The sequence below is a fragment of the Parus major genome, chromosome 4 (assembly GCF_001522545.3).
Source record: "Parus major isolate Abel chromosome 4, Parus_major1.1, whole genome shotgun sequence".
NCBI lineage: Eukaryota > Metazoa > Chordata > Aves > Passeriformes > Paridae > Parus > Parus major.
In genome coordinates this window covers 25,596,778-25,621,414 of record NC_031771.1, presented here as the reverse complement: position 1 = coordinate 25,621,414, position 24,637 = coordinate 25,596,778, and the positions used below count along the sequence as shown (strand labels likewise).

The 24,637-nt window shown below is 48.8% G+C and overlaps 1 protein-coding gene across 1 annotated transcript; it reads right to left on the bottom strand.

Moving 5' to 3' along the window:
• Window positions 1-2,188: 2,188 nt before the first annotated feature.
• PRAG1 (PEAK1 related, kinase-activating pseudokinase 1) lies at window positions 2,189-22,660 on the bottom strand. The gene is made up of 5 exons (XM_019006471.2): window positions 21,915-22,660; window positions 18,937-20,774; window positions 10,836-10,993; window positions 6,824-7,557; window positions 2,189-3,512 (listed from the first exon to the last, which is right to left on the bottom strand). The coding sequence occupies exons 1-5, from the start codon at window positions 22,269-22,271 to the stop codon at window positions 2,475-2,477; spliced, it is 4,125 nt and encodes a 1,374-aa protein (XP_018862016.1). The 5' UTR covers window positions 22,272-22,660; the 3' UTR covers window positions 2,189-2,474.
• Window positions 22,661-24,637: the final 1,977 nt, after the last annotated feature.

The following is a 24,637-nucleotide window of genomic DNA, read 5'->3' as shown; positions in this document are numbered from 1 at the left end:
AATCCTAATGCACTTCTCCAGTTCAACTATTGACCCTAAGACCTAGAACCTAGGACTATTCAGGCTGGAGAAGAAGCATGAGCTACCACAGTATCAGGAAAGTACCAAGTACCAGGAAAGCCAGGAGCAAAGAAATTCTGTTTATGTGAGACCAAGAGGCCACTCACCCAATCTAAAAAAAATATAGCTGAGAAAGACTATTGCTGGCCTCTGGTCTGCTGGGAATGCTGCTGCAAGCTGCCAAGACCAACACCAGAACCAAACTGAAGTGCCCAAACTCAAGGGAAATAGTTTTGATCAAGTTAACATCCCATACCATGCAGGCCCTGTGCCATACCTGTAACAGTGTTTGTCTTTAAGCTGAAACTCAGCATGCAAAATCGATCCAGTCTCGTGTTTTGTGGGCTGGTTTAATGTTTGGCTACCTCTTGAATCCCACTGAGTACCCAGCGAAAGCTTTGGAAGCCACTTGCAGATTATCTCCCCCTTGCCAGCACAACATGGATCTGTCATGGCCAGTCCCGGTCTCCTTCAGCACTCTCCTGCAGAGCTGCCACCAACCTCTTCCTTCATGCTTAGAAACTGAGTCATCTCTTCCTCTTAACTCAAAAAACATGCTGGGCTCCTTCAGACAGGCTCTCCAGCTCTTTCATCACTCTGCTGGCCCATGTGAGACCAAATGCAGCAAGTCAGGGCCAGACCTTCCAGAGTGTTGTGTCCAGGATGATCCATGGGATGGACAGTGAGTCCCAAGCCACAAAGCTCCTGCTACCTGTACCAGAGGCAAGTGGACCCAAAAGCCAGATGCAAGAAAGCCAGTGTGTAAAAAATTCCCAGCGGTCACAGCTGGAGCCATCCCACATTCTTCCAGCAGGCAGGGACGTGCACAGCCTCCTCCCTAAGGGGATCAGGGGAAATTCATTGCAAATGGGTGCCCAGCCAAGGAACTATCCCCTCCCATCAGCAGCAACCATAGCCAAAAAGATTTAAAAAAAGAAAAATCTGGGTGAGAAGCCTGGAAAAGATTCACAGAAAGTACACAAAGTGTCAAGAGGCAAAGTGTCAAAATTCCCCAAAAGACCAGGCTGTGTCTGGAGGTGAATCAAGGCTGGAGGAAGGTGCTCATGAATTTCCCTGTTAGAGCTGGGAGGTGGGTAGCTCAGCTAGTGACATCCTGTCTCAGATAAACTGATGCTGGGCCCTCTCCAAATGTCCCAGACTTGGTGCTTCTCCAGGGGCTGCAGAACTGATGTCAGGTGCAGGGCAGCTCATCTCTGCCTCATGTTGGGGTGGAAGAGTAAAAGAAGCCTCTCAACATTTGAAAAATCTTTTTTTCTCAGCAGCACTGCCTCTCTCCTAGTCTGAATGGCTGCTCTAGGTTTGGATGGAGGGGAAGGGGCTGAAGAGAGCCAGGCCAGTTTCTCCACCTTTCATTGTGCTGCTCCTACAACCCATCTGTTGGAGAAATGTGTTTGCAGTGCACCCAGCCCTATGCATTTCTAATTCAAACACCATAGGCAATAAGACCCTGCTGGCCTGCAGTGGGGGCCACGTGCCAGCTCATCTCTCGATAAAGGAGTTAAATAAATGTTAGACACAAGGGACAGGTGACTTACCAGGCAAAGAGAGGGAGCTGGAGGGATGAGGAAAGCAAAACAATCCGGCCCTGATTTTCCCCTCAAGGCCTTGGAGGTGAATTGGGGATTTTCCATTTCATTAGCTTTACAAGGGGTAATTCCCAGCATCATCCTCATGAACAGACCCACCCTGAGCTCGCTCTCACCCCTTCATATCCAACAGTGGTGCTCCACTACAGTTGCACCACTAGACAGGAAAGCCAGGCTGTATTAATATCTAAAGAAGGTAACAGGCAGCTGATACTGAACTGCCCACAGAGAAAAAAAAGAACTGATACACAGAAACAGGCAGTAATTTTTGTTTTGAAATGGAAAAACGAAATGGATGCCAAAAGCCAAAAACGATGTGAATTTAAAAGCCCAGGGTTCTCCCTTGCAAAGGAGCAGTATGTGAACTGCCCTTGCTCCTGAAGAGAACCAGTCACCTGTTCATCCCTGCTTCTTACTCTAGAGTGTGGTGCTGTTCCCAGGCAAAAAGGCTCTGATGCTTTGGGAGAGGTGGGGATGGGAGGAATGTCCCATAGGCACAGAAATCAACTCGGTACAGTGAGGTCATTAGAAACATGCACACACGCAGGCAGGAGTTTATTAGTCCACATTTACCATACCAAAAAACAAAAACCCCCCAAAATAGGGGTAGGTTCCCAGTTTTGCCTGCTCACAAACTAACAGTGCTGAGGATACTAAACATGCCTTGTGCCCTCTGACTGGAGAGCGGGGCAGGAGCTGAACGTGCATTCACAGCTGAGATTCAAACCTCTCACGTGTGAAAGGGCTGTGCACCTTTAGCCGCAAGGCGGTCAGGAGCCCTCAGCTGCCTGCGAGACACTTCCAAGGTCAGAGCAGCTGCAGCAGTTTTAATGTGTGCAAGAGGGAGGCTGGCTCAGCAGATGCTAGGTACTGGCAGCACAGCCAGTCCTCCAGTTCAACGCTCCTCTCCGTGTCCACAGCCCTCTCCGCAAACTTCATCATGAGCAGGGCACGCTTCATGTCCACCCAGTTCTGCAGCACCTGGCGCAGGCTTTCCTCGTGGCTGAGGGGCTGCTCCATGAGGTCTTTCCGGGGCCCCCAAAGCAGACACTGCAGCATCCGCTTGGCCTCGGTGATCCGCACACGCTTGATGGGATCTGCTTCCAGTAGGAGGTGGGCCAGCTGCTGGAGACCCCGGGAGTAGATGGACAGGCTGGGTAGAGCAGGGAGGTCCTCAGGGCTGTACTCCTGCTCTTTGAGGTGCACCTTCTCCTCAAAGGGGTTGGGCTGGTGCAGCAGTTCATAGATGAGAATACCAGTCTGAAACTCATCAAACTTCTTGTACTGAGAAGCCGACACAATCTCCGGGGCCAGCCGGGCCTGACTCTTCTTCAGCTTGGAGTCTCCAGTTCCAGTCTTCTGTTTAGCTTTCAAAAAATTGCTGATGATGAGGCGGGGTAAGTGTTTGTCATCTTTGGCTTTCGCACAGCTCATGGGGGGCTTGCAGGGCACAAGCAGGAGGTTCTCCAGGCACAGGTCACGATGAATGATGCCATGCTCTTTGAGATGCTCCAAGCCATTGCAGAGCTGGAGGAGCAGGAAGCACACGCGACGTTCGTACAGCTCCGGCTTGGCTTGGTGGAGCATCACCGAGTCCCTCACGAAGTCGGCGGTGGTCTGGCTCGGCACCTCGCGGGTGATGACCACCACACAGTCGTGCTCACTGGCAGCGCGGGAGGGATGGAAGCCATCTCCAGGCATGCTTTTCCCCACATCTGAGGCCAGCAGCATGCTGGAGGGGACGGAGGCCACAAAATGCCCACAGTCCTGCTGGATGTTGAAGTGAACTGGCACCGCAGGGCTGCAGTAGGAAGCAGCTACCTTGGACTCCTGGGTTTTACAAATCTGTGAAGATACACCAAAAGAAAAGTCTCATCAGCCAGTGACAGAGACAGGACAGAGACCAGAAGTTGAGAGGTGGGATGCTAAGCTGTGATTTGCAGATGCTCTGGAAGACAATAGCAGAAGCAGGATGTGCATTGGTCCCTTAAGCACTTTAAATTATCTCCTGGCTTGAGGATTATTTTTGTCCTGCAACAGCCCAACCTTAGCCACCAGATGTCTGGGTTGCATTTCTGGGCATGCTTCCTTTGCCAGGCAATGCCCAGTAATTGGAGGAAAGGAAGACAGCAGTCCTGCCGTGAATAACTTCTGAAGATTCTGTTTCACTGCCAACAGAAGCAACATAGCTTTCACATCACAGATATCATTGAGATAAACTCCTGCAACCCAAGAGACATTCCTGGAGGGAAAAGAGCAAAGCCTGTGGCAGAAGACATGCTGTCGCCAACTCTGGAGATGGTTAACATTCCTGGAGGAGGCCTTATGTAATGTGAAGTGACTGTGAGCAATAGTGCTGTTCGTGGTGAAGGGTGGACAGAGGCCTCCAGCACTTTCTTCCCACCTCATCCTTCTCTGGTCCCAAGCCCTGGAGCCACTTTCACATCCTCCTCAACCGTTCTGCTTCCTTGTGTCAGCAAATACTCTCAAGCCCCTGATCAATGGCTAAGGGAAACCAGCAACAAGCTGTACTCCTCAGCACAGGCAAAAAAGCCATCAAAGAGAAAACACAAGCTTACAACAGGCCTAGAAAGAAGTAAGAGTGCAGCAAACTCTAGGGAGAAAAATGTGTTTTATAATATGGATTCTCTTTAACCTACATGACTTCATATCTTCATTTTCTTGGGTATTTCAGCTTTATACTGCATTAGAGACTCAAACCCAGGTTTATTATAGGAGTATCCATTAGCTTATGGGGCCTTCTGGCATTTCTATTATACTTTTTTTCCCCTTTATTTAGCGATGTGTTTATATGTCATCCACAGGAGTAAGCAACAGGCTGAAACTCAGCATAAAAGGTTTCAAAGCCTGGAGCGTGCCAGTGCCAGTCACAGCATGCGTGCAAAATTGTAAGAGAAATCAGTTTTGCCTCTGAGTTAAAATATACACAAGAATAGAGAGGAGCTGAAGAAGAGGGCTGCTTTTGTATTCCTCTAGCAAGGGTTTGAATCAAGGCATTTGCAGATAATTCACTCAGATGAGACAATACTTCGGAGATGGGGTATTTCAAATCCCTATTGTCTTCTCTTTTACAAACAAAAATACCCTGCCCTGGCTTATTTGTGGAAAGACAAGCTTTGGAGAGCTAGGCAGAATGCAGATGAATGCAGTGGGACCCAGGATGACAAAAGAGGTCCCCAAACGCAGAGCAGACCTTTCAGCCCTCTGGCTAACAAACCTGCTTGTTCCTCCTCCCAGAGGAAAGATGTGTAAGGCATAGGGAAAGGGGGGGAATTCCTGGCAAGAGAGAAGTCTCTGGAAGAACATCTATAGCCAAACGAATACAGGGAAATCTTCCCCATCCAACCATTCTTCTTGTCTTTGGCTGCACCAGAGGCATCCTCCCTGCTGAAAGCTCCAAGTAGGAGCCTGGGCTTAATCACACACCTCTAGTGGAGAAAGAAGCCAAGGCATGGAGCTTATCTTGGCTTTATTCCTCTAAAGCCATTTCCAAACTGTTTCATACATAGCCATGTGTGTCTCTGCACAGCTCAGACTCTGGCTCCTGCTTCTCAATAGTCTCCTTGGCTCAAGTCTGATCCTCTGCCCATTTTGAGCTCTCCAAGTCTAATTTTAACTACAGGTCTGTGATCTCTTTCATGTCAAAAAAATCTATAGCAGAAGCCAGGAGTGGCAGCTAGGGATCAGCCAGTTGTAATGTTTCACAATTACTCACTCCCTGCTTTGGCTGCCATTGGGATGGTGGCACACAGGCATCATATCCATGCACATGGATAAACACATACACAACATCACTGTGCTGGCACAGAGTACGGCCTTGTTGCAGTGGCTTTGACTTTGTTTGGACGCTCTGCAGTGGACCTAGGGCACAGAGTAAACCCACTTTACACACAGGGACACGAATGCAGTCCTGTCAAGAGGCTGAAATGTGCTGTTTCTGCCTTGGCAAGAATTCATGCACTACAGCCACAGAGCTGAGCTACTGAACCCCACACAACACAGCAGGCAAAAGCAAAGGTGGGGCTGTGCCACAGGGAACTGCAGATTGAAAAGGAGCACAACAGCTCACTACATAGTGCTTAGGCTTTAGGAAGAACATTGTGATTTAGGTATAACGCACAAGAAAAGCTGCAGCTCTGAGTGCTGGACTAAGGGTATTGGTGCAAGATCTCATCTGATCCAGTTTTGGTTATTTACAGCCCCCCTGTTGGGTTGACTGTACTTCCTTTAGGATATGAACTGGCTTTTAAGCTACCACTTAACTAGAACATCCCTTAGGGATGTTTTAAAACATCCTAGAACCACTCTTAGAGTTCATAATGGTGGAAACAATACAGCAGAGATTTTTTTTTTTCCCTTCCTTAATGCCTCTCTGACAGTGCTTTTTTGGGAATTACTTTAGGCTTTGAAAACAACCGGAGGAATAAGCAGCAGTGAGATGTCCCCAATGTTCAGTCAGAACGGAAATGAAAATCTCTGTATTCAAGTAGTAACATCCATCAAGAACCCAAAATCCACAGGATGTCCATGGAACCGGTTGGATAAGCTTACTTATCCAGGTTTCAAAGAGCTGAACTATTGCACCTCGAGTTTCCATTTCAAAACATGTATTCCGTGGAGTTATAGGAAAATATTTCAGACCTGACCTTACACAGCATGTCTGGGTCAGCCTCACATTGTTTAATTGGGATCTGCAATATCTTATTGTCTGTAGTTTCAAGATCATACAAGCACTCAGTATCTGGGTCAGAGCTTCCACTTAAAAGGCAGGCAGAGGCAAAAATGCTGTCTTTTGAGCAGCCTTTCATCAGCTTGTGTCATCAGAGGCGAATGCCTCTGAGTTTACAACAGAGTATTTGCACAAAGATGTTCTCAGAAAGAGAAAATGGTTGGGTTTCAGACCCCTTTAGCAATAAGCTAAATCTGACTGGCATTTGTTACAATGAAAACTCCTTCTCCAAACTAACCTTCACAAGCAGTAGGGGGAAAATGGCAATTTTGGAAGGGGTTTTGCTTGCCTAACTTCACCTGTGAGAAATACAAGCAATAAAAACAAGACACCGTGTGTTGCTGGGGTGCACATCTCCACCTGGAAGATGGAGATAAGCCTGGGTATCTCCTGGCTGAGGTCTTACCTTCACAGCATAGGTAGTAGAAGGGTCCTTGGAGCAAGTGGCACAGTAATAAATCGCGTCCCCCGAGTCGCAGCAGGGCTTGTTGCACGTCAGCTTGAAGAGGGACCAGTTGTTCTCGCTGAAGTGCAGCTCGTTCTTCTGCTCCCGCATGAAGCAGTCCTCGCACTTGGCGACCAGGCGGCGCAGGGACTCGGCGTACAGGGCCCCCAGCTTGCTGTACACCCCCTCCTTGTTGTCAATATTGCTCAGGAGGTTGTGGAGGCTGGAGGCCGAGGACACTTGGCTGGACACACTGAGCTGCGAGGAGGAGAGGGACTGGGGGTTTCTGCTGGGGCCGCCAGCCCCTGTGCTCTTACCACTGCTTGAGCCCCAGTAGCTGTTTCCTTTGGAGCTTTTCTCCAGGGACTCAGAGGAGGAGAAGGCACCAGGGCGGCCCCCCAGGCTGGCTGGGTGGATGAAGGGAGGCTCCTCTCGGAGGCACATATTGCTCTCAGAATGGCTGACATTCAGCCTGGGGCTGGCAGCACCAGCTGCTTTGCCTGAAGATGCCTGTCCCCCAAAAAAGCCGTCTGGAGAAGACACAGTTCTGATCACTGTCTTCTTCTGGGGCAGAGGGGGCGGGCAGCTGGGGCCAGAGGAGGGACCATCCTCAGTGGAGACAGGACGGAAAGTGACAGGGAGAAACACTTGGCTCTCAGCTGGAGGGGGCGAGTGGTTCGGATCAGATGAGTGTCCTAGGAGATAGCAACACACAAGAAGATGCTATGAGTGGCTCATTCTCCATATCCTTGCCAGCCCCAGGGGCCTGGCTGGGAAGAAAGCAGCAAGCCAAGTCACATCTGAACCCAGTACACAGTCTTCAGCTATTCACAACTGCAAAGTTTCACTGGAGGGGTTAGGAATTTAATCCAGTTTAACAGAGCAGGTTTGCAAAGCAGGCTGTACCAGCCGTCCAGAGAAATGCACTTCCCCACCCTTGAAACCACTCCCCTATCAACTGCATATACAGTAGTAAAAAGGTAGTAGAGGGTAAATATTTAAGCTGTGATGTCATCCACAGGGAGGCAAGAATGAAGACTCGATACAAGGACAATCTTTTAAACACAGCCTCTCTCACCTGGGAGCTACCACCCAGTGCTTCAGCAGCAGGGCATGATAAGGAGAGAGTGACTCACGGCACACAGCTCCAGACCTCTGGCTGCACTAGGGCACTACAAGTATATTGAACCTTTCTCTCTGCTTCACACTGGGGAAGGGTCACTGAGCAAGCCTGGGATTTTGGCAATTTCCATCTTGCTGAAAAAGAATCTGGCCTTCCCCCCCACCGCCTGTTTCCCTGCTTATTGCCAGACTTTGCTCAGAGGGCAGGCTGGCCCCACTACATACCACAAACTCCAAGCAGCTCCACATGCCAGCTGCACATGGATTGGGTTGGGATGGCTGGCTCATTCTGGGCAGCCATAGCAGCTGCTTTCCTACCTGGGCCAGACCAAGACGGGTAATACACTTACATGCCATGAAAGGAGTGGGACATTAAAAACAATGGACAAGAAGGTGATCTGACATTGCAATAAAGAGCAGTAATTTCAGGTCATAGAGACAGAACAAGTGAGGAGTGGAGGGGAAATTAAAGGAAGAGAGAGAATAAACTAAGGGAATTTATCTGTGCCACTTCAATGACAAATGGGACTCTGCTAACAACTTGCATGCTAGTGTCAACCTGGAAAGGTGAACGGTGGGGTTTTGCTCCAAGCAAATAGCAAATAGTTTAGCAAATAGCAGGATCTATTGCTTTCTTTAAATCTATTTTCCAAAGCTGCAGAGCAAATGATCCTTCCTCCTCACAAAGCTGCTGCTGAGGGTTCAGCTGCCAGCAGGCACTTCCTCACAGCGGCTTTCTGCCTGCTCCAGAGGAATGCCCTGGAGCACTTTCCGTGTCAGCCCGCAGAAGGCACTTGTCTCCTCACAGCCCAAGTGACTCACCAGCAATCACGTACAACCTCCAAGTGCAGGGGCTCAGGTCCCTGAGTTCCTGTCCTGGCATGTCACTTGCAGGTTTGCACCAGCTGTGCCACAGCAGCAATCCCTGTTGGCTGCTCCACCACCTGAGACCACATGAGGTGAGGGCAGATCCCCTGGTTCTCAGCTACCAGAGTGGATGCTGGCACCATCTGGCCCTATCCCTCCTCACCAGATTTTGGTAGAACTGGTCAATTTTCATTTGTCTCCTCCACTGCCAAGTCTCTCTGGATGCACCTCCTGTAATCTATCCCATCACACCAATACCAACAAGAGATACCTCAGGAATGAACAGCATTGATTTTGGCTTCTGCAGGTTTGTCTCCCATGCAAGGCTGTTTCAGCAGTCCATTTCTGACCGTATGCTCAGAAACAGCTCTGTAGGAAATGTGAATCACCACACGTCTCTTTTGCCCCAGTGCTTGGGTGCCAAGCTATCTGACTCCTGTTGGACCCTTGCCCCAGGTGTGTGCCTGCATTATACACCCAGCTGCCCAGCAGGCGACTTCTCTCCAGTTTCAGCTGAGAAATATCTGCCTTAACAATTGAGATTCATGCTCCCAGCTTTAGTGAAAATCCCATACATCTGCATCATACTCTAATTGGTCCACAGGAAAGATTCTCTCCATTAAAACCCAGTCAAAAGCCACAGGCAGGGATCATTCAGCACGGAACCACTCGCCACTTGCATCCACAGGACTTTGACAGAGGATAGAGCCAAGAGAAATTCTTCGGTGTGCAGTCCACAAGTACCTCACCAGAGGCATCTCTGCCAGGACATGCAGCTGAATCCCTGTTTCAAGAGACAAGATTTACTTGAGAGAGTCTTAGGAAACAAACGTCAGCACTGGAATCTTTGGCAACCGGTCCAGGTGCCTAGCCCACAAATGCCAAACTGCTCTTAAGTTGTTTTTTTTTTATATGCTGCTGGGCTCTGCCCCAAGCAGAGGGTAATGAATTAAACTCTTTCACAACTCTCCTAACAGTGCTCTGCACCTTCAGCATGCAGTCCTTCTGTGTGTCAAGGGCTTAAAAGCTCCCCTCCACTTCATATTTTAACATCTGACAGCACAGCCAATTAATTTGAGCTCACCTCACTCAGTGACTGACTGCACAGCTTCTTGCTTGCATCAGCAAGACAAACTGCATTTGAGTGTTCATTTAAAAACTCATCTTTCCTATGAAGAGTTTAAACAGTTGCTTCTGTTAGTGAAGGCAGAGAGATCCTCATGTCCCTATCATTTTTGACAGCAAATTGCTTCTGTGCCTAGCAAGTAAAGATCCAACATAGGCGAGTGCTTCTCATCCTTGTACAATTTCCTGGCAAGGTCTCACTCTCAGACTCCAAGTTAGAGGTGGAAAAATGGAGTTTCCAGAGCTCTGGCTCTTAATTTTATTGCTGCACATTGTTGCTCTTGGAAAGACAGAACTTCCACTACATGAAGGTTGCTCTTGCTAAGGAAATGCTTTCTGAGCTGCTGAACACGTTAGTGCATGTCTGAGTTACGCACTGATGAAAAAAAGTGACTTCATAGTAAGTATTTTTTAATCTCAGTTAAACGAGTGCAGGCAGATTTTTTTCCCCTTAAGAAATAACTGGGAACACAATGAGAGGGAGAGATCACCCCTAGTACAAAACTCTTTCTGGTACTCCTCAAACCTGTGTAGGACTTTCTGTAGCAGGGGTACTTGTGACCTTGTGAAATGCATGAAGCACAAGCAGGACTGTTTTTATGTGGAGATTTTATCCAGACCAGAGGAGATCTACAGGATGAGCGATATTGGCATGTGCTGAACGACAGAGGAAAAAGCCTGTGATGTTGGTCTGACTTGCCACATTCATCTAAAGTGCATCAAGAGGCAGAAGGGTAGGAGAAGTGGAAAGATGAAGGGTCAGTGGGGGAGCTGGGGACTGATCCCTGCTCCAAGGATGCTGTCCCAGCAGTGGGCCTCAGGTGCAGTGCTACCTCTCCCAGAGGCAGTGGTCACTTACTGCCATCGCTGCCGGTCTGTGTGTCCGAGTCGAGGCTGTCGCTGGAGCCAGCCGTAAAGCTGACGTGGCCGCTCCTGAAGGGTGGGCTGAGGCTCTCTGCAGAGCTGTTGCTGACTCTCTCCAACTCAGTGTTACTTGGGTTCATTTTCAGTGCGTGCCTAGAGAGAGTGAAAGAGAAGTCAGGAGACAGATGGCAAAAGGAGGGGTATCCTTTGCATGCACTTTTGCATGGAGACTCAAGCTGAGAGCAGCCTTAGTTCACTCTCTGCCTATCCATACACTGCAGAATCTCTTATCACACCAGACTACCTCATTCCTGTGCACTTTTCTTCTTTCTCCAGTACCTGGGGAATTGCATCCCACAGACTCTGAGAAGGTTAAAGGCTTGTAGTCCCCCTGCCAAACTAAGCTGAAAGCTGGGCTTGAGCAGAGAGAGAAAGCCAGAGAGCCACAAACATTCACCCGCAGTCTGCATCTCCTTTGCCTAGAACATGTGAGGTCCAGGACCACATCCCATTTTTGCCACTGCCACTCACAAGTGAGGACCCACCAGTGTTTGCCTCCAACAAAGTTCTCAAGGGAAGGAAGTAGCATCACTCCTCCTCCCATTTTACAGGAGGCAGGTTGAGGCTGGGTGTGTGAGCCCCATTGCTCCATGACAGAGGCATAGGTAGCAGAAGAGTCCATCATCTCCAACCATGCATCACCTTACAAAAGAAGAAGCATCTCTGCAAAAAACATGAGTCTGCCAAACTCAGGACCTACTACACAGTTTTTAATGTAAGATCTACAGTTTTCCATGCAGCTTCCATCTAAAAAAATAAATAAACCAACCATGAACTGGGATTATAACCTGCTAGGTCATGGCTTAAGTGACCAATTTAGGCAAGCAGGATTTCTTGCAAAGATAAAGAATTTTCCCTGCATTTTCTTCATGTTTCTGCCTTGGAAAACAACAGAAACTGTTGCAATCAGGCAGCACAGAAGAGCATAAACACTCCTAGCCTTGGTACAGTTCTCACTCTGTCAGCCAGAAAACAAAGGTTATCAGTCTACATTTTTTAAGTAAAACTGCCAATCTGCTGATTAAGTTCAACACATTGATTAAGAATGTGAAAAGGTTAGTGGCAGACTTGTACAGAGGTAAAAGGACTTGCACCAGCTATCTTGCTGGAAGGTATCCGGCGTTTCCTAATCAGACGGCTGAATGGCTGCTGAGAAAGACAAACAAAGACATGCGCGACCGTTTTCTTGTGGCACCCCGGTGCCATGCACGGGACCCCTCCTCATCCAAAGCTCCCGAGCACAGCAGACACAGATTCTTATTTGAAGATTGAGAAATGTTTCATTCCCAATGCAGACAAAGCACTTACTCTTGTGTCCACACCACCACATGGAGAGCAGAGTGTATGAGAAGCCCGGAAGAAACTTCTGCCAGACTTCCTCATTTGCCTGAGCAGCCTTGGTCTAAAAATACTCAACGGCTGATGAAAATAAGGCTCTAAAAACCAGTTCAGGTATACTTCAGCAGAGACACTGATCTTCCACCAGTGATGAATTTATCACAGCAAGCTTCTTGGGGACAATTTACAAAACTTCAAAATGCACCACACAAGTCACAATTTAAAAAATGAGAGAAGGAGAAAAAGAGAGACAGAGTTTGAGGGGTTTAGGTCTGTTATGACTAACGCTGTTGAAAGCAAACAACTGCACTTAATTTTTTTTTTTTACTATAAAGATATAACTTTATCCTATAACTTTCTCAGACGTTTAACATTTAGTAATTTGGGTGGAAAAAACACAAAGGGTGCACACCCATGCCAGTACACTGTCTGACCCAACAAGAATCAAAGAAGCATTTGAATCCACCAGAAAAGAAGATTTAGCAAGATATCCGGTCTTGATTCAGATGAGATGTTTTCTAACACATTCCCTCCCCCAGCCACCCCCCCTCCAAAAACTGGGTGCATTCCTGTTTCTTTCCCATCACTAAACACAAACTCACGGAGCTGCCTTACCATTCCCGCACTCGGGGAGAGATGAGACTTTGCTCGGCGCGGTCCAAGGTCCGCCGAGCGCAGCCACACCTATTCCTCCAAGCAACCTGGGCGCAGCACGGCTCCGGCCAGAGCCTTGCTGTGCCGGCTGCTGCCCTTGCTGCGCTCAGCGTTGGTGAAGTCAGATGCAGAGAGAGCCCCGTTTCCTCCCTGCACCGCCGTGACTGATGGAAAGCGCAGTTCCTGAATAGGCGCACCGAAATAGAAATTGTTTGCCGCTTATACGACATCCTGCTCTTGTTTCAGATGTTACAGCCGGGCCAGCTAATCCCTCCTGGAAATACCTCTGCCTCACATCTCCCTCTTTCCCTATGAGCTGCTTGAAGCACAGGGTGCATATCAAAATACCACCCTCTCTACCAAAGAATTACTGCTGAAAACTTGCTAGGGTCAAACTCTCCCATTTCAGTAAAATTCCACCCCAAGAGCTGAACAGCTCATTGCTGCAACAGCCTGTTTTATAGGACCCTATATATATTTACAGCTAACCCAAACATCCCCTGCTTTGCTAGTGTTCCTTCCACCTCACCTGACAGCAAGGGCACAGGTGGCTATTTTCTGTCTTGCCCTTTTCACCACCAAAGGATGGTGGAAATCACCAAAGAGTGTTGGAAATAAAGAGCACAGCCCATCTTAAACCCAAAGAAAACACTGGGTTTGTACCCTGCACCACTGACCTGTAAACATCTGTGGGCTGCACTCCTCTTCAGAAATATATAACAGTACTTAATTTACATAAATTTAAGAATGCCCGCTCAGCACCTAAAACATAACCAGCAACTTCAAGAGCAGCACCAGAGCCAACATCGTGTGCCTGTGCAAAAAGAACAGGTCACCAGAATCAGCTCTCCCAATCTAATAATGTAAACCCACAGGATTTCACTGATTTTCAGCTCTCCAGCTATTATGGTAGCTTTAAATACACTTCAATTACTCAATCCTCCATGCAACAGCCTGGCATATTCAAGCAACCCTTCCAGTTCCCTATTTCCAAGTTTTCCCATCATAAACAATTTCATTCAGCTGACTTTCCACACGATTCTCACAGTCCTGCCTAAAACAAGTCAAGACTGGAAAGAGTGGTCTTGTAAAAAAGCACACCAAAACAAAACAAATCCCCCCAAACCCAGTCTGGAGTTCTTTTAACATTGAAAAGGGACCCGGCTCATTTCCCTTGTCTCAGGTTGCAACTCTGGCCAGGGCCTGCTTCATCTTTCCTGTGTCTCAGTTTGACCAGTAGCCATGTGTACAATTTCACATTTCTTCACAGATCAGGGTCCCACCTAATGCTGCTGTGGGACTCCAGCATCACCAACTGCATGCTTTGCACTTCTCAGAGAGACAGTGGAGATGGGCACCAAAGCTTGGCTCCTCACCACAGAAGACAAACATGCCTTCCTGGGGATACTGCCCCAGGAATCCCTGGACTTTGGACATACCTTCAGCTTGAATTTCCCGTCTGAGATTTGACACGGAGATCTGGTTACTTTCCACAAGTGCAAGGGGCAGGTTTTGAGAGCAGGAGGCCCCTCAGACTAAAAAGCTGCCCGCTCTCTCCCTTCCTGCAGCCATCCCATGGGATGCTGGCAGCACTGGAGGATGTGAGAGGCACCTCTGCCTGGCACAGAGCCCTGATCACTCTGCAGTGCCATCAGAGGGTTCCCCCAGCCTTGCTGTGCCAGCAGGAGGAGGACACTCCTTCTCAGCCCAGATGACAGAATTGAACAGATAACAGAGATGCTGAGCTTTACAAGTCATGTGACAGAGGAACGAGGAGAGGAGAATAGGGAACACACAGATCACGACACAGCAAACTGCATTCCAGGAGAGGTTTGGTTATAATGTCAACAAGACACCCCCTCCCAGTATAAAATAATGGAACTAATGCACAGAAGAGAGAAAAGCCAGACTGCATTACAGCATCAAACATAACATATGGCTAGGCATAATTATTACACAAGAGGAAGCACCATTGTACCATATGCTTGTCTATCATGAAACGTGAATAATTTTATCTTCCTCCTGTTGCCACTTACTGCTTCTTCCAGCATCTTCCCCTGGTTGCAGAGGGATATTAAAACCCAGCATACAAAAGCTTGCAATATTTGAAGCTTAGATTTGTAGTCATCCTTCTGCTATCAGCTAGGAAATGTGGAGAAACTGAAACTGAGGTAAGGGAAAGGATTTTGAAGAACTCCTGGCTTTGTTCAGAGGGATACACCGCTCCTCCCTGTACTAAAGGGGTTCACGTAGCACGGGTCAAGTTGAAACAAGGGTTTGGAATCTGGAGATGCACAGGAAAATTCAGATAGGGTACAGAATTAAGATGGGAGTTGGCTCAAAAATCACATCACTGCATACTCTAATGTGGTGAAGAAGGTAAAGAATCTCATTTAAATTTCTAACTCTGTGCTTTTTTTAGTGGTAAGACAGGAAACACATAAAAGAGTGAATGACCTTAATTTTAAAAGAAACAAACTCTCCTAAAAGTTAAGCTGATCGATCACAAGCTTTTAAGCCAGTATGTTTTGTCACTGGGATAGACCCTGACACAGAGCTCCAAGGAGAAACGGGTGCCTCAGGAATGGTGAGAAAAAAGGAATATTATGCCTCAGGTACAGCTGCTGCTCCATCACAGACTGATTCCCGGCAAGGAACACACAGCACAGCCCCACCAGCCAGCACCACCTCCCCAGCGAGGAACAAACCTGGCTCTTTTCCTGACGATCCAATTCCCAGCATTGCAGTTTTTCTGTAACACTCCTGTGCTCTGTGTCCTCCGGCAGCAAGCGGTGGCAGCAGCACCGGAACAGGCAACCTTGGCACTCCTCAGGCTCTTTCTCCCTGGCTGTATTCAGCAATGACAGGTGTGGGGAAGTGCTGTGCTGCACCTTTGCTACCCCACACCGGCACACTCAGCAAATTTCAGAAGCTTTTTTTGGCACTGCCTTTTGAAGGTGGCACTAATTGTGATGAAAACAGTTCAAGATGCAAAACAGCATCACCTTTTTCTTTTTTTAAGAGGCACACGAAATAAATTAGCCATCAAGGTTTTGGAGACTAGAAGAAACCACAAGGATCATTTAAGCCTGATTCTCTGCATAAGAGAAACATAAATTTCAGAAAAGATTCAATCCTTGTGCCAAGAAACTGAAGGCCATACTAGAGCATTTTACACCAAAGAGCTTTTAATTCTTCATTGCATATACATGTCCTGGGGATCCTAGTTTCCCTGGTATGCTCCTTCCCTAGCCAGCTACCTTTTCCAGCTTTTGGAAGAAGACCAGCAGCCAACATCTTCCCTTTCCAGCCTTTTCCCCCTTGTAATTATACTTATTTATCATTCTGTTTCAGACCAAGCAAACATCAAGTATCTATAATCTTTCAAACAAGCAGAAAAAGAGGATTGTATGAAGAAACAGTTGCAAGAGATCCAGAGTAGGTTTATATAAGACAAAACAGGCACAAATTCATTATTTTCCATTTTTTGTGACAACTTTTAAATTCCCCTGAAATCGCTCCTTCTGCCATCCTAAGAGACAACTTACTTCCAAACCAGAGCTTCCTCAGTCTCTGGAAGGAATTTACCCTGTAAAAATTTTTTCCCTTTTAATTGTTAAAGCCAAGATGAACAAAACAAAATCTACAGACTCACTTTTTCTTTCTCTGCTTTATAACTATTCAAACACACATGCAAGTTTTCCCTAAAAAAAGCAATTAAATTTCATTAGGAAAGTCAAGCAGAGGAACTTAATTTTCCAGCATGAAATCAAATGCCTTGCTGCAGCTTGAGATCTAGAAGGAAAAAGGATGGTTATGTGCCTTTCCTGCAGCTGAGATGAAACCCTGATCTGCTGATCCCCCAGCCCCAAGCCTGTGCCACAACCAGGTCTACACTGGCTTCACCTCCATCAGCCAAAGGAGTACATAAGCCTCACAGAAGGATCAGTGGTTCTTCCATCGGGGACAAGCACATGTTCACAGGCTGCTTGGCACTAGGAGAGTATGGATGTGCCTCAGAGTTATTTTTGTGATTCTGGTCTTTCGGGTATTTGGCTGCAGCCCAGGATGAACAGAGGGGATGTTCCTCCACCACCAGGCCATGGCCCCAAGCTACAACAACTGCCCAGAGTGACACAATGCCACTGTGGTGATGTTACCAGCTGTGGGTGCAGCCATCCCTCCCACCGCCCTGGTTCCTGCGTTGACACGCTCGGAGCAGCCACAGTGCTGCTTGAGACAGAAATAAAAGCGCCCTCAAAGCAAAGAAACAAAGCAGGGCTTGCAAAACCTGAGTCTGATCACATCACTCCTTACTGCTCCTCAGCTGGCTGGGCTTTGGTAGCTGGAGGCAGGACTAAGCTCTTTTGAGTAAGGTGCCCCACGGCTCAGCTACAGGCAACAAGGCCCTTGGGAGACAAATACCTCTAGCACAACCTGCCCTGCAGCCACAGAGGGTAACCAACACCTACCTCAAGCACCTGGCAGGGTTTACAGCTCTGCCAGAGATCCCAGTCATGGATGCCACGTGTTCCCTGACCTCAGTTTCCCTGCCTGCTTTCATACAGGCTTTCTAGCACACAGATGCTTTCATCAGGATGACTCAAGAGCAACTGTTAGAACTGGCACAGCCCAACAGCACCAGGAGCATGAAATAGCCCCTCAAAGGGTCAGAAAATGCTCCACGCTCCTCTGGTGTCATAACAGCACACAGAGGACAAGAGCAAATACATCTGTGTGCTCATTTGCCTGTGGACCTTTTGTTTCCTCTGACTCCAGCAGGCACGTGGCATTACAGCAGGAAGCCCAGCATAAAGGAGAACTAAAGCCACTTGTTCATCTCTTCCCTTCCCTTGAGAAACCTCATTTGTTCACCTCTTGGCCAATTTAAAACACTAGCTCCCTGGGCTAGCCAATCCCAAAACACACTGAAAATTCACACTCTCAACCTGGAGGTCAATGATACCTACACATAAGTTTGACCATGGATCCCAAGGCCAAGTTCTCCTCCAAACACCCATCCCTTCTTCTCTTGACTTTTAAATCAAGGAGCTGGAGTCAAATCTGTTGTGCAATGCACAGTTTCAGGTAGCAAAACTGCCAAACACAATACAGCAAATATGGGATGCCTGCAAAAGGCAAAAGTATCTTTCCTCACTATGTTCAGACAACATACTTGATGGAGAGAAAAACAAATTTTCTTCCCCCATTTGTTCTTCATTTTATTTCTTTTTTCTTTTTTTTTTTTTTTTTTGGTGATGCACACAGCTGCAGATACTAAATGCACCAAAGTATTGTAAGCCTGAAGTTTTTTTTTAATTGCTTAGCAGGGCTATTTCCTTCCCAGATGGAAAGAGAAATAGCTCTCCCTCCCTCACTTCTGTTTTCTGGGGCCTGCAGCTGCCCTGCCTGCAAACCTGACTTCCAGGAAAGTGGATAGCAGAAGGTTGCCTGAAGCCAGGTGGCTCCCATACGTAACAAGCCCACATCAGGCAAGCTCCAATTACCTGCTTGCAGGCAAGGAGCCCTCCCTGGGAAACTGCAGCTTTGAGAGTTCACCTTGAAAGCAGAAAGTCATTAGAGCCAAACTGAAAATGTTGATTTTGGAGGCCCTTGTGACTAGCACCAAGAAAAGCTGTCCAGTCCCACCTACAAAAGAAGATTACAACCCCAGGTTTTCTATGCTATTCAACATTAAGGAACTGCCAAGGCAGAACAAAGATGACCTGGGAAACACCAGCCATCCTGGCCACGGACCTTTTTCTCACTTGAATATTGGGACTTAAGGCCATATCTTGCATCCCTGAAGGGCTTTCGCAAGCGCACGTGACATTCAAACCAAGCCTCGCAAAGATCAGACAGCTTTTCAGAGTAAAAAGACAAACAGCTTTTCAGATGAGCAGTCACCTCCCATAAAAGCCACCTTCGGACAGAAAAGGAGGAAAAAAGAATGGGAAGCACCTCCTAGTCAGTGAACTCCTGCAGCAACCATCCCAATTGCAAAGGGTTAACAGACCACCATGCACACACTCACGGAGCTGTACCTAGACTGCTTTTTCGGCGGCGGCGGCGGCGGTGGCGCAAACTCTGCACCATTGCTCTTGTCCTTCGGGAAATCAAAGGAGAAGGAAGAAGATTTGGTCATTCCAGTCTGGCTCTCCAGTATCGGACCATCATCCACAAAGTCAGCACCAGCTCTTCCACTCTCAGCTCCTACTGTCCATGAGTGGTTTAAGACCTCCTGCTCCTCCTCCTGCTCCTCCTCCTCCTCTATTCGGCACTGTTTGGTCCACGTTGGGTTATAGTATTTCTGCCTCCTATCATAGGATGAGCCTGCCAGGCCTTTACTGGACTCCTCCACAGAGACCCCATTCACAAGAGTGCAGGGAGAAGGGGTCACCCCAAAGGCACCTGTATCAGTACAGCTCCTCGGCAGCAGCTGAGCACCAGCTCCATCATGACTGTTGTCATCACCAAACCTTCCCACGTGGGAGCTGACTGCGGGCACACGGCTCCCCTCACTGCCTGGCTGGCTGTTTTTGGACATCTTTGGGGGGATGGCTGGACTCTCAGTAAGTGAGGTCTTGACAGGAGCTGCCAGATGAAATCTTGTGGTGTTTTCACATCCAGATGCTTGAAAAATCTGTCCAGACTCAATAGCAGGTGATGAAGTCCCAAAATCGGGGTGGGAAGTGGGGCTGACACATGGCCACTGAACTCCTACTGCTGAGTCAGGGCTGCTGAGGAATATTGTCTTGTGATCATCCTCAGTGTGTGCTGTCATTATAGTTATCTTTGCTGCCACCTGGCCAGTGGAGTCCTGGTGTTCCTTCTCACCTCCCAAAGCCCAGCCACCATCCCTCCACAACCCATCAGCTTTCTCCTTGGCAGTGCCATGGCCCAGCTTCTCCGCTTTTGTCTGGCTGCCAACAGCCTTCAGCTGTGCCTTCCTCCTCTTGGTGCTCTCGGCATAGATGGGATCACCACGGGCTGGCTCGGTGAGGCGAGGGCGCTGCGGCTCCACCAGAGCCTGCTGAGGGGTGCTGGAACCCTCAGTGCAGAGGCCTCCAGTGACAGAGGGCTCCCCAGGGAGAGGTAAGTCCTCATCCTCCCGGGACAGAGCAAGGGCAGCTGTCTTGCAGCTCCCCATGCTCTCAGGGACGGTGGCAGGCTCCGTGTGGAGAGCCATGTTTTTCCTGTCTGAACACAGGGCATAGGGAAGGGGATCACCCTGGTCTTTCGTGATGCAGAAGGCCACGTTCACAGCTCTGCGCTCCTCTTCGCTGAACTTGACTGCCCGGCCACTTGGCCTTGGAATCTCGGGAGCATCCCGCTGCCTCCATCCGCTGGGAGTGTGGCTGTCCTTCTCACACTGTGCAGCCTTTTCCTCTGTGCAACAGGGCTCCCACGGGGCAGGGTGCTCCTTGTGGCACTTCGTGATTGAACAGTACTCGCCCCCTTCACTTTCCAGGATGGAGGAGATGTGACCACAGTCACCTCCCGGAGGGAGTGCAACTCCTTCTCTGGCTTGGGAAGAAGTGCTTCTGCTGGAGTTAGTGGTGCTTCTGTCCCCCAAGGCAGATGGATTAGGGCAGGGGACCTGATGAGGCAGGGCAAACTTGTCTTTAACTCTGTCCTCCTGCTTGCCCATCTCACCCACAAGTACCAGGCTGTGGATGGAGACGTTTCTCTCCACTCGACTCTCCAGGCCACGCAGACCCACCATGGAGTAGCTGGGAGGACAGCAAGACAAGCGGTCGCTGGGCTGGCTGTGAAGGAAAGGCTTTCTCACACCACCATTGCCAAAATTGTCAAGGCAGATGCGCTGTGCATCTCCTGATTTCAGGAGGAGCTGCTTGCCAGAAACCATGCCCCAGCTGACCTGCATGGGTCAAAAGAGACAAATGCCCTGTCAGAACATGCATATGCAAAATGAAAGACTAATAAAATTTAAACAAACCCACAAACTGCAAAAACAAAAGGCCAGCTCTGCAGAACAGTCCTCTGGAATACACCATCTGTTTTGCTGTGCTCACCCCACCACTAATTTCCACAAACCTTTCCTGGTAAAACTACACTTGTCGTATTTCCTGGACCATTTGTAATCCTTGCATTACCAACAATGGCAATGCACTGCAATAAGACATTCTCCTTTCTCTTCCTATGGGTTTGCTGCCAGAAACATGTCCAACCTGTCATCCTGTCTGTGAATCACTGTGCAATTAAAGATTCAGAGAGCGAAGGAATATTTGCACCTCTCTCTGCTTATTTTCATTTCATTTCACACTGCTCCAGAGTGTGTGACTCCAGAACACAGACACAGAGTATCACGGGTTATCCCGGGATAGCAGCTTGGCCATGCTCAGGAGCAGGGATTGGGGAGCAGGCATGCCAAATCTGCATGCACAGATCAAACACCACCAACAACGGCAGCTTGCACTCGTGTGCCCTTCACCCTTTAGAAGAAAAGAAAGGGACAGCAGTGGGAGGCCAGCTGGGGAGCCCTGACTCTCCTCTGAGGCATGGGGTAATAGGAGCACACCTATGCCACAGGCAGTGGGGCAGCAGCCTGTGCGTCACTCTGCTGAGGTATCTGCTGGTATCAACTGGTCAGGGCGAGGAGCTACACCCACAGGCCATTCCTGCTCTGGCAAAGATTGGTAGGAAGGAGGAGGAAGGTAGGGCACTTTCTTCCTCACCCACAAAGACCAGTCAGCACGGACTGCAACCAGACAAGACATCTTTTCAGTAAAACTTCCTAGGAAAATAACCCACATCCTCATTTGAAAACTGGAAGTTCCTAAATAAACAATGTATTTTTAAGCTTATCTGCACATGGCTTGTGAGAAACAGCTCATTCAGCTTCACCCAAAGATACACTGAGAAACCAACACAGGGCTTAAAAACCTGAAGTGAAGACCAGAAGGAAAAGCAAAGGGAAGGAAACATTTGTAACACATTCCTAGCCCTCCCAGGATAGGTAAGTAACGGGAAGTCATGCTTTGACTGGATTAATCATTACCTGTGACAGATCTGCATTCATATTCACATCCGCCCACGCGTCAGAAACATCCGAGTTTATCATTGTTGGCTTCACGGCAATTGTTGGCTTTGAGAAGGGGGAAGTATTTACACCTTCGTCTTCCAACACGAGGCTCTCGGGCTTGGTCCTAGCTCCATCCGGGAGCGCGCCACAAGCTCCCGCGCCTGGGGATGTTTGCAGCCGGTGGGAACTCTTCGGGTTGAAGCAGTTTTTGCAGGAGCCGGGCTTCCAAACGTGTTCCACAAAGTCACTGCACGCAGACATCTTCAAATCCTCGTGGGTCAGACTGAGAGCCCACTGCGTCTTCTGCACTGCCCTCCACTGCTCATTTTGCATTTGCTCCCGAGCCACTCGAAAGGATCACCTAGTCATCTGGAAAAGCACAACACTGTCTGATTAGCTTGATTATGCCCCCAAATGGGAAGATTTTTAATAGGACAGGTGATAATTACACTCACTCTGCCTTCATCACAAAGGCATATTGTTTACGAGGCTTTTTTTCACAGCTTAGCTAAAGCCCACACAATCACTTGAAAAGCCTCAACTTCTAAGCATAGCTCTGTAATAGAGAAGACATCAAGTGAGCAGCATTCCTCTGTGATTTAATTCCCTGCTTAATCAGCATGTATAACCAGCCTCATGCAAGGTTCAGATCAAGGGTAAAGAAAAGGGGTCTTGGGAAAAAACTGTTCACAGCCCCACAAGCAGAGCCAGGCAGGAAAAATTTCTTCTCCAAAGTGGCATCCTCTCTCTGGAAAATAAAAAGGCCTGGAGACACAAGGACCAGAATCAGAGACTGTGTAACCAAGGGGACCAGCAACAACCTTCCTTCACCCAGAAGCACCACTGTGATTACTGCCGTGGTACACAAAGACTTCTCTCCCACCCAGTGAAAGGCAATCAGCAAGGCTGGGGCTGGCACTGATTTGAGCAAGTGTCTGGCAGAATGCTCTTATCTGGTTTGCCAAGAGCCACAAATAACAGTGTCAGCTCGCTGAAACGATTCATTGTCTGCAAGGGGAGAAACGTTTTGCTCTTGGATTACTTACAGACAAGGATTCCTTCCCATCTTCCTTCCCCAGGAGGGAAATGCCCCAGGAACAAGACATTCCTGCATTCTTGTGTCTCCATCCCCACCACCCCCCTCCTGGCCAGGTCTGATTGCACTCTAGCCAGTAGCTAGATACCTGGAACTAACAACTTCGGAGATACTTCCGAGGAGGACTCCCACAAAGCTCAGAGTTTTAGGAAAGACCAGACAGAGAATGCAGCCGGCTGCTCTGGGTGTCCAGATGCGCAATTCCCCCACGTGTCTCCATAGAGTCCTTCCTCATCTAACCAAGTAGGAGTCATCATCCCCTGGCAAACTGAGGCCCCTTTCCTGAGGGTCTCCATGTGAACAGGCACTTTTCCACTCCAATCGTGGAGGCACATGAGCAAAATTTACCAGCCTGATCCTTAAGCAGGCATACTAGAACACCGTCAGAGCTATGGACACTTGTGCAATTGCATGCACCTCTAAAGTAGCTTGCACTGCAGTAAAGATTCTTGTCTCTGGGCTCAGAGATGCCCCGGGCAGCCTCTCCAACAGCCACCCACACTGCATAGCATAAAGAAAGACAACTAGTAAGAGCCTGGGAAGGACAAAGTGAAGGGGAAGAGAGCCATTGACCCACAAGCATCACCGAATTCAAGTGCCACCTAGGGGAAGGGTGTCTTTGATCGGCTAAACCATTAGCACCTGCAGACTCCTTCTGCTGGCAGGCTAATAAATTAAGATTTGTTTCTTGAAAAAGTAGGAAAAAAGGTGAATATCGGTAGGATTCACCAATCAGATTGCCGTATGTCTCTTTTTAGGGGAGACACTGTTTTAGACAGGTTTTTTTTATGCATTGAGTCTGAATTAACCAAAAAGCAGCTAATCACTCTCAGGCATATTCCAACACCTTCAAAGAGGTTAGAAGTATTTGCAGGGGAAAAAAAAGCTTTAAAAATATTTTATCCTTTGTTTCCTTTCAGATCTAGCACGCAGTGTCCAGCATCACCCCAAGCTGAACAAGTGTCCTGATGAGAGGCAGCAAATTAAAAAGAAAAATCGAAGGGAGGGAAGCAGGCACCGGGGCCAGAAAAAACTCTTCACTTCTGGTTTAATATTCGGCGCTGCCAAATGCCTGTTAAAAACCAGGGTTTCCCTGTCTCCAGCCGTCATTTCTGGCTGCCCAGACTGCCGGCTGCGCCCCGGGACCCACCCGCACCAACCCACGCGGCGCCGCGCGGGGAAACAGGCCGGGATCGGCGGCGGAAAAGGGACCGAAAGCCAGGACCTGGGTCTGTCCCCGGGCAAGCCGAAAGCCAGGACCTGGGTCTGAGGCATGCCCGGAGCCCCCGCGGGTCCCGGGGCACCGGCGAGGACCCGATGAAAGGACCCGGCTACCTGTTCCCTAGGACAGAGACTCCAGGCTGCGGCGCAAGGATGCTCCGGGGCAAAGAAAAGCCCCAGACCCCCAACCCAAGTAGCTCTGGCTGCCAGACGGTCCCTCCGGGGCGCCGGGCGCCCACCGGGACCGGGAAAAGTTTACCGGGCAGAGCCCGCCGGGGCTCCCGGGGCGGGCGGCGGTGCCGGTCGGGACCGGAGCGCGCCCGAGCCGGCTACAGACCCCCGCCCCGGCCCTCCTCCCGCATGCTCGGCGGGCAGCGGCACA

Excerpts from the sequence above, each read along its gene's own strand:
- PRAG1 (XM_019006471.2), bottom strand. The coding sequence starts at position 22,271 with ATGCAAAATGAGCAGTGGAGGGCAGTGCAGAAGACGCAGTGGGCTCTC. Across the intron at positions 10,994-18,936 it reads CCGCCGAAAAAGCAGTCTAG|GCACGCACTGAAAATGAACC; the intron begins GTACAGCTCCGT and ends CACTCTCTCTAG. Across the intron at positions 7,558-10,835 it reads ACAGACCGGCAGCGATGGCA|GACACTCATCTGATCCGAAC; the intron begins GTAAGTGACCAC and ends GCTATCTCCTAG.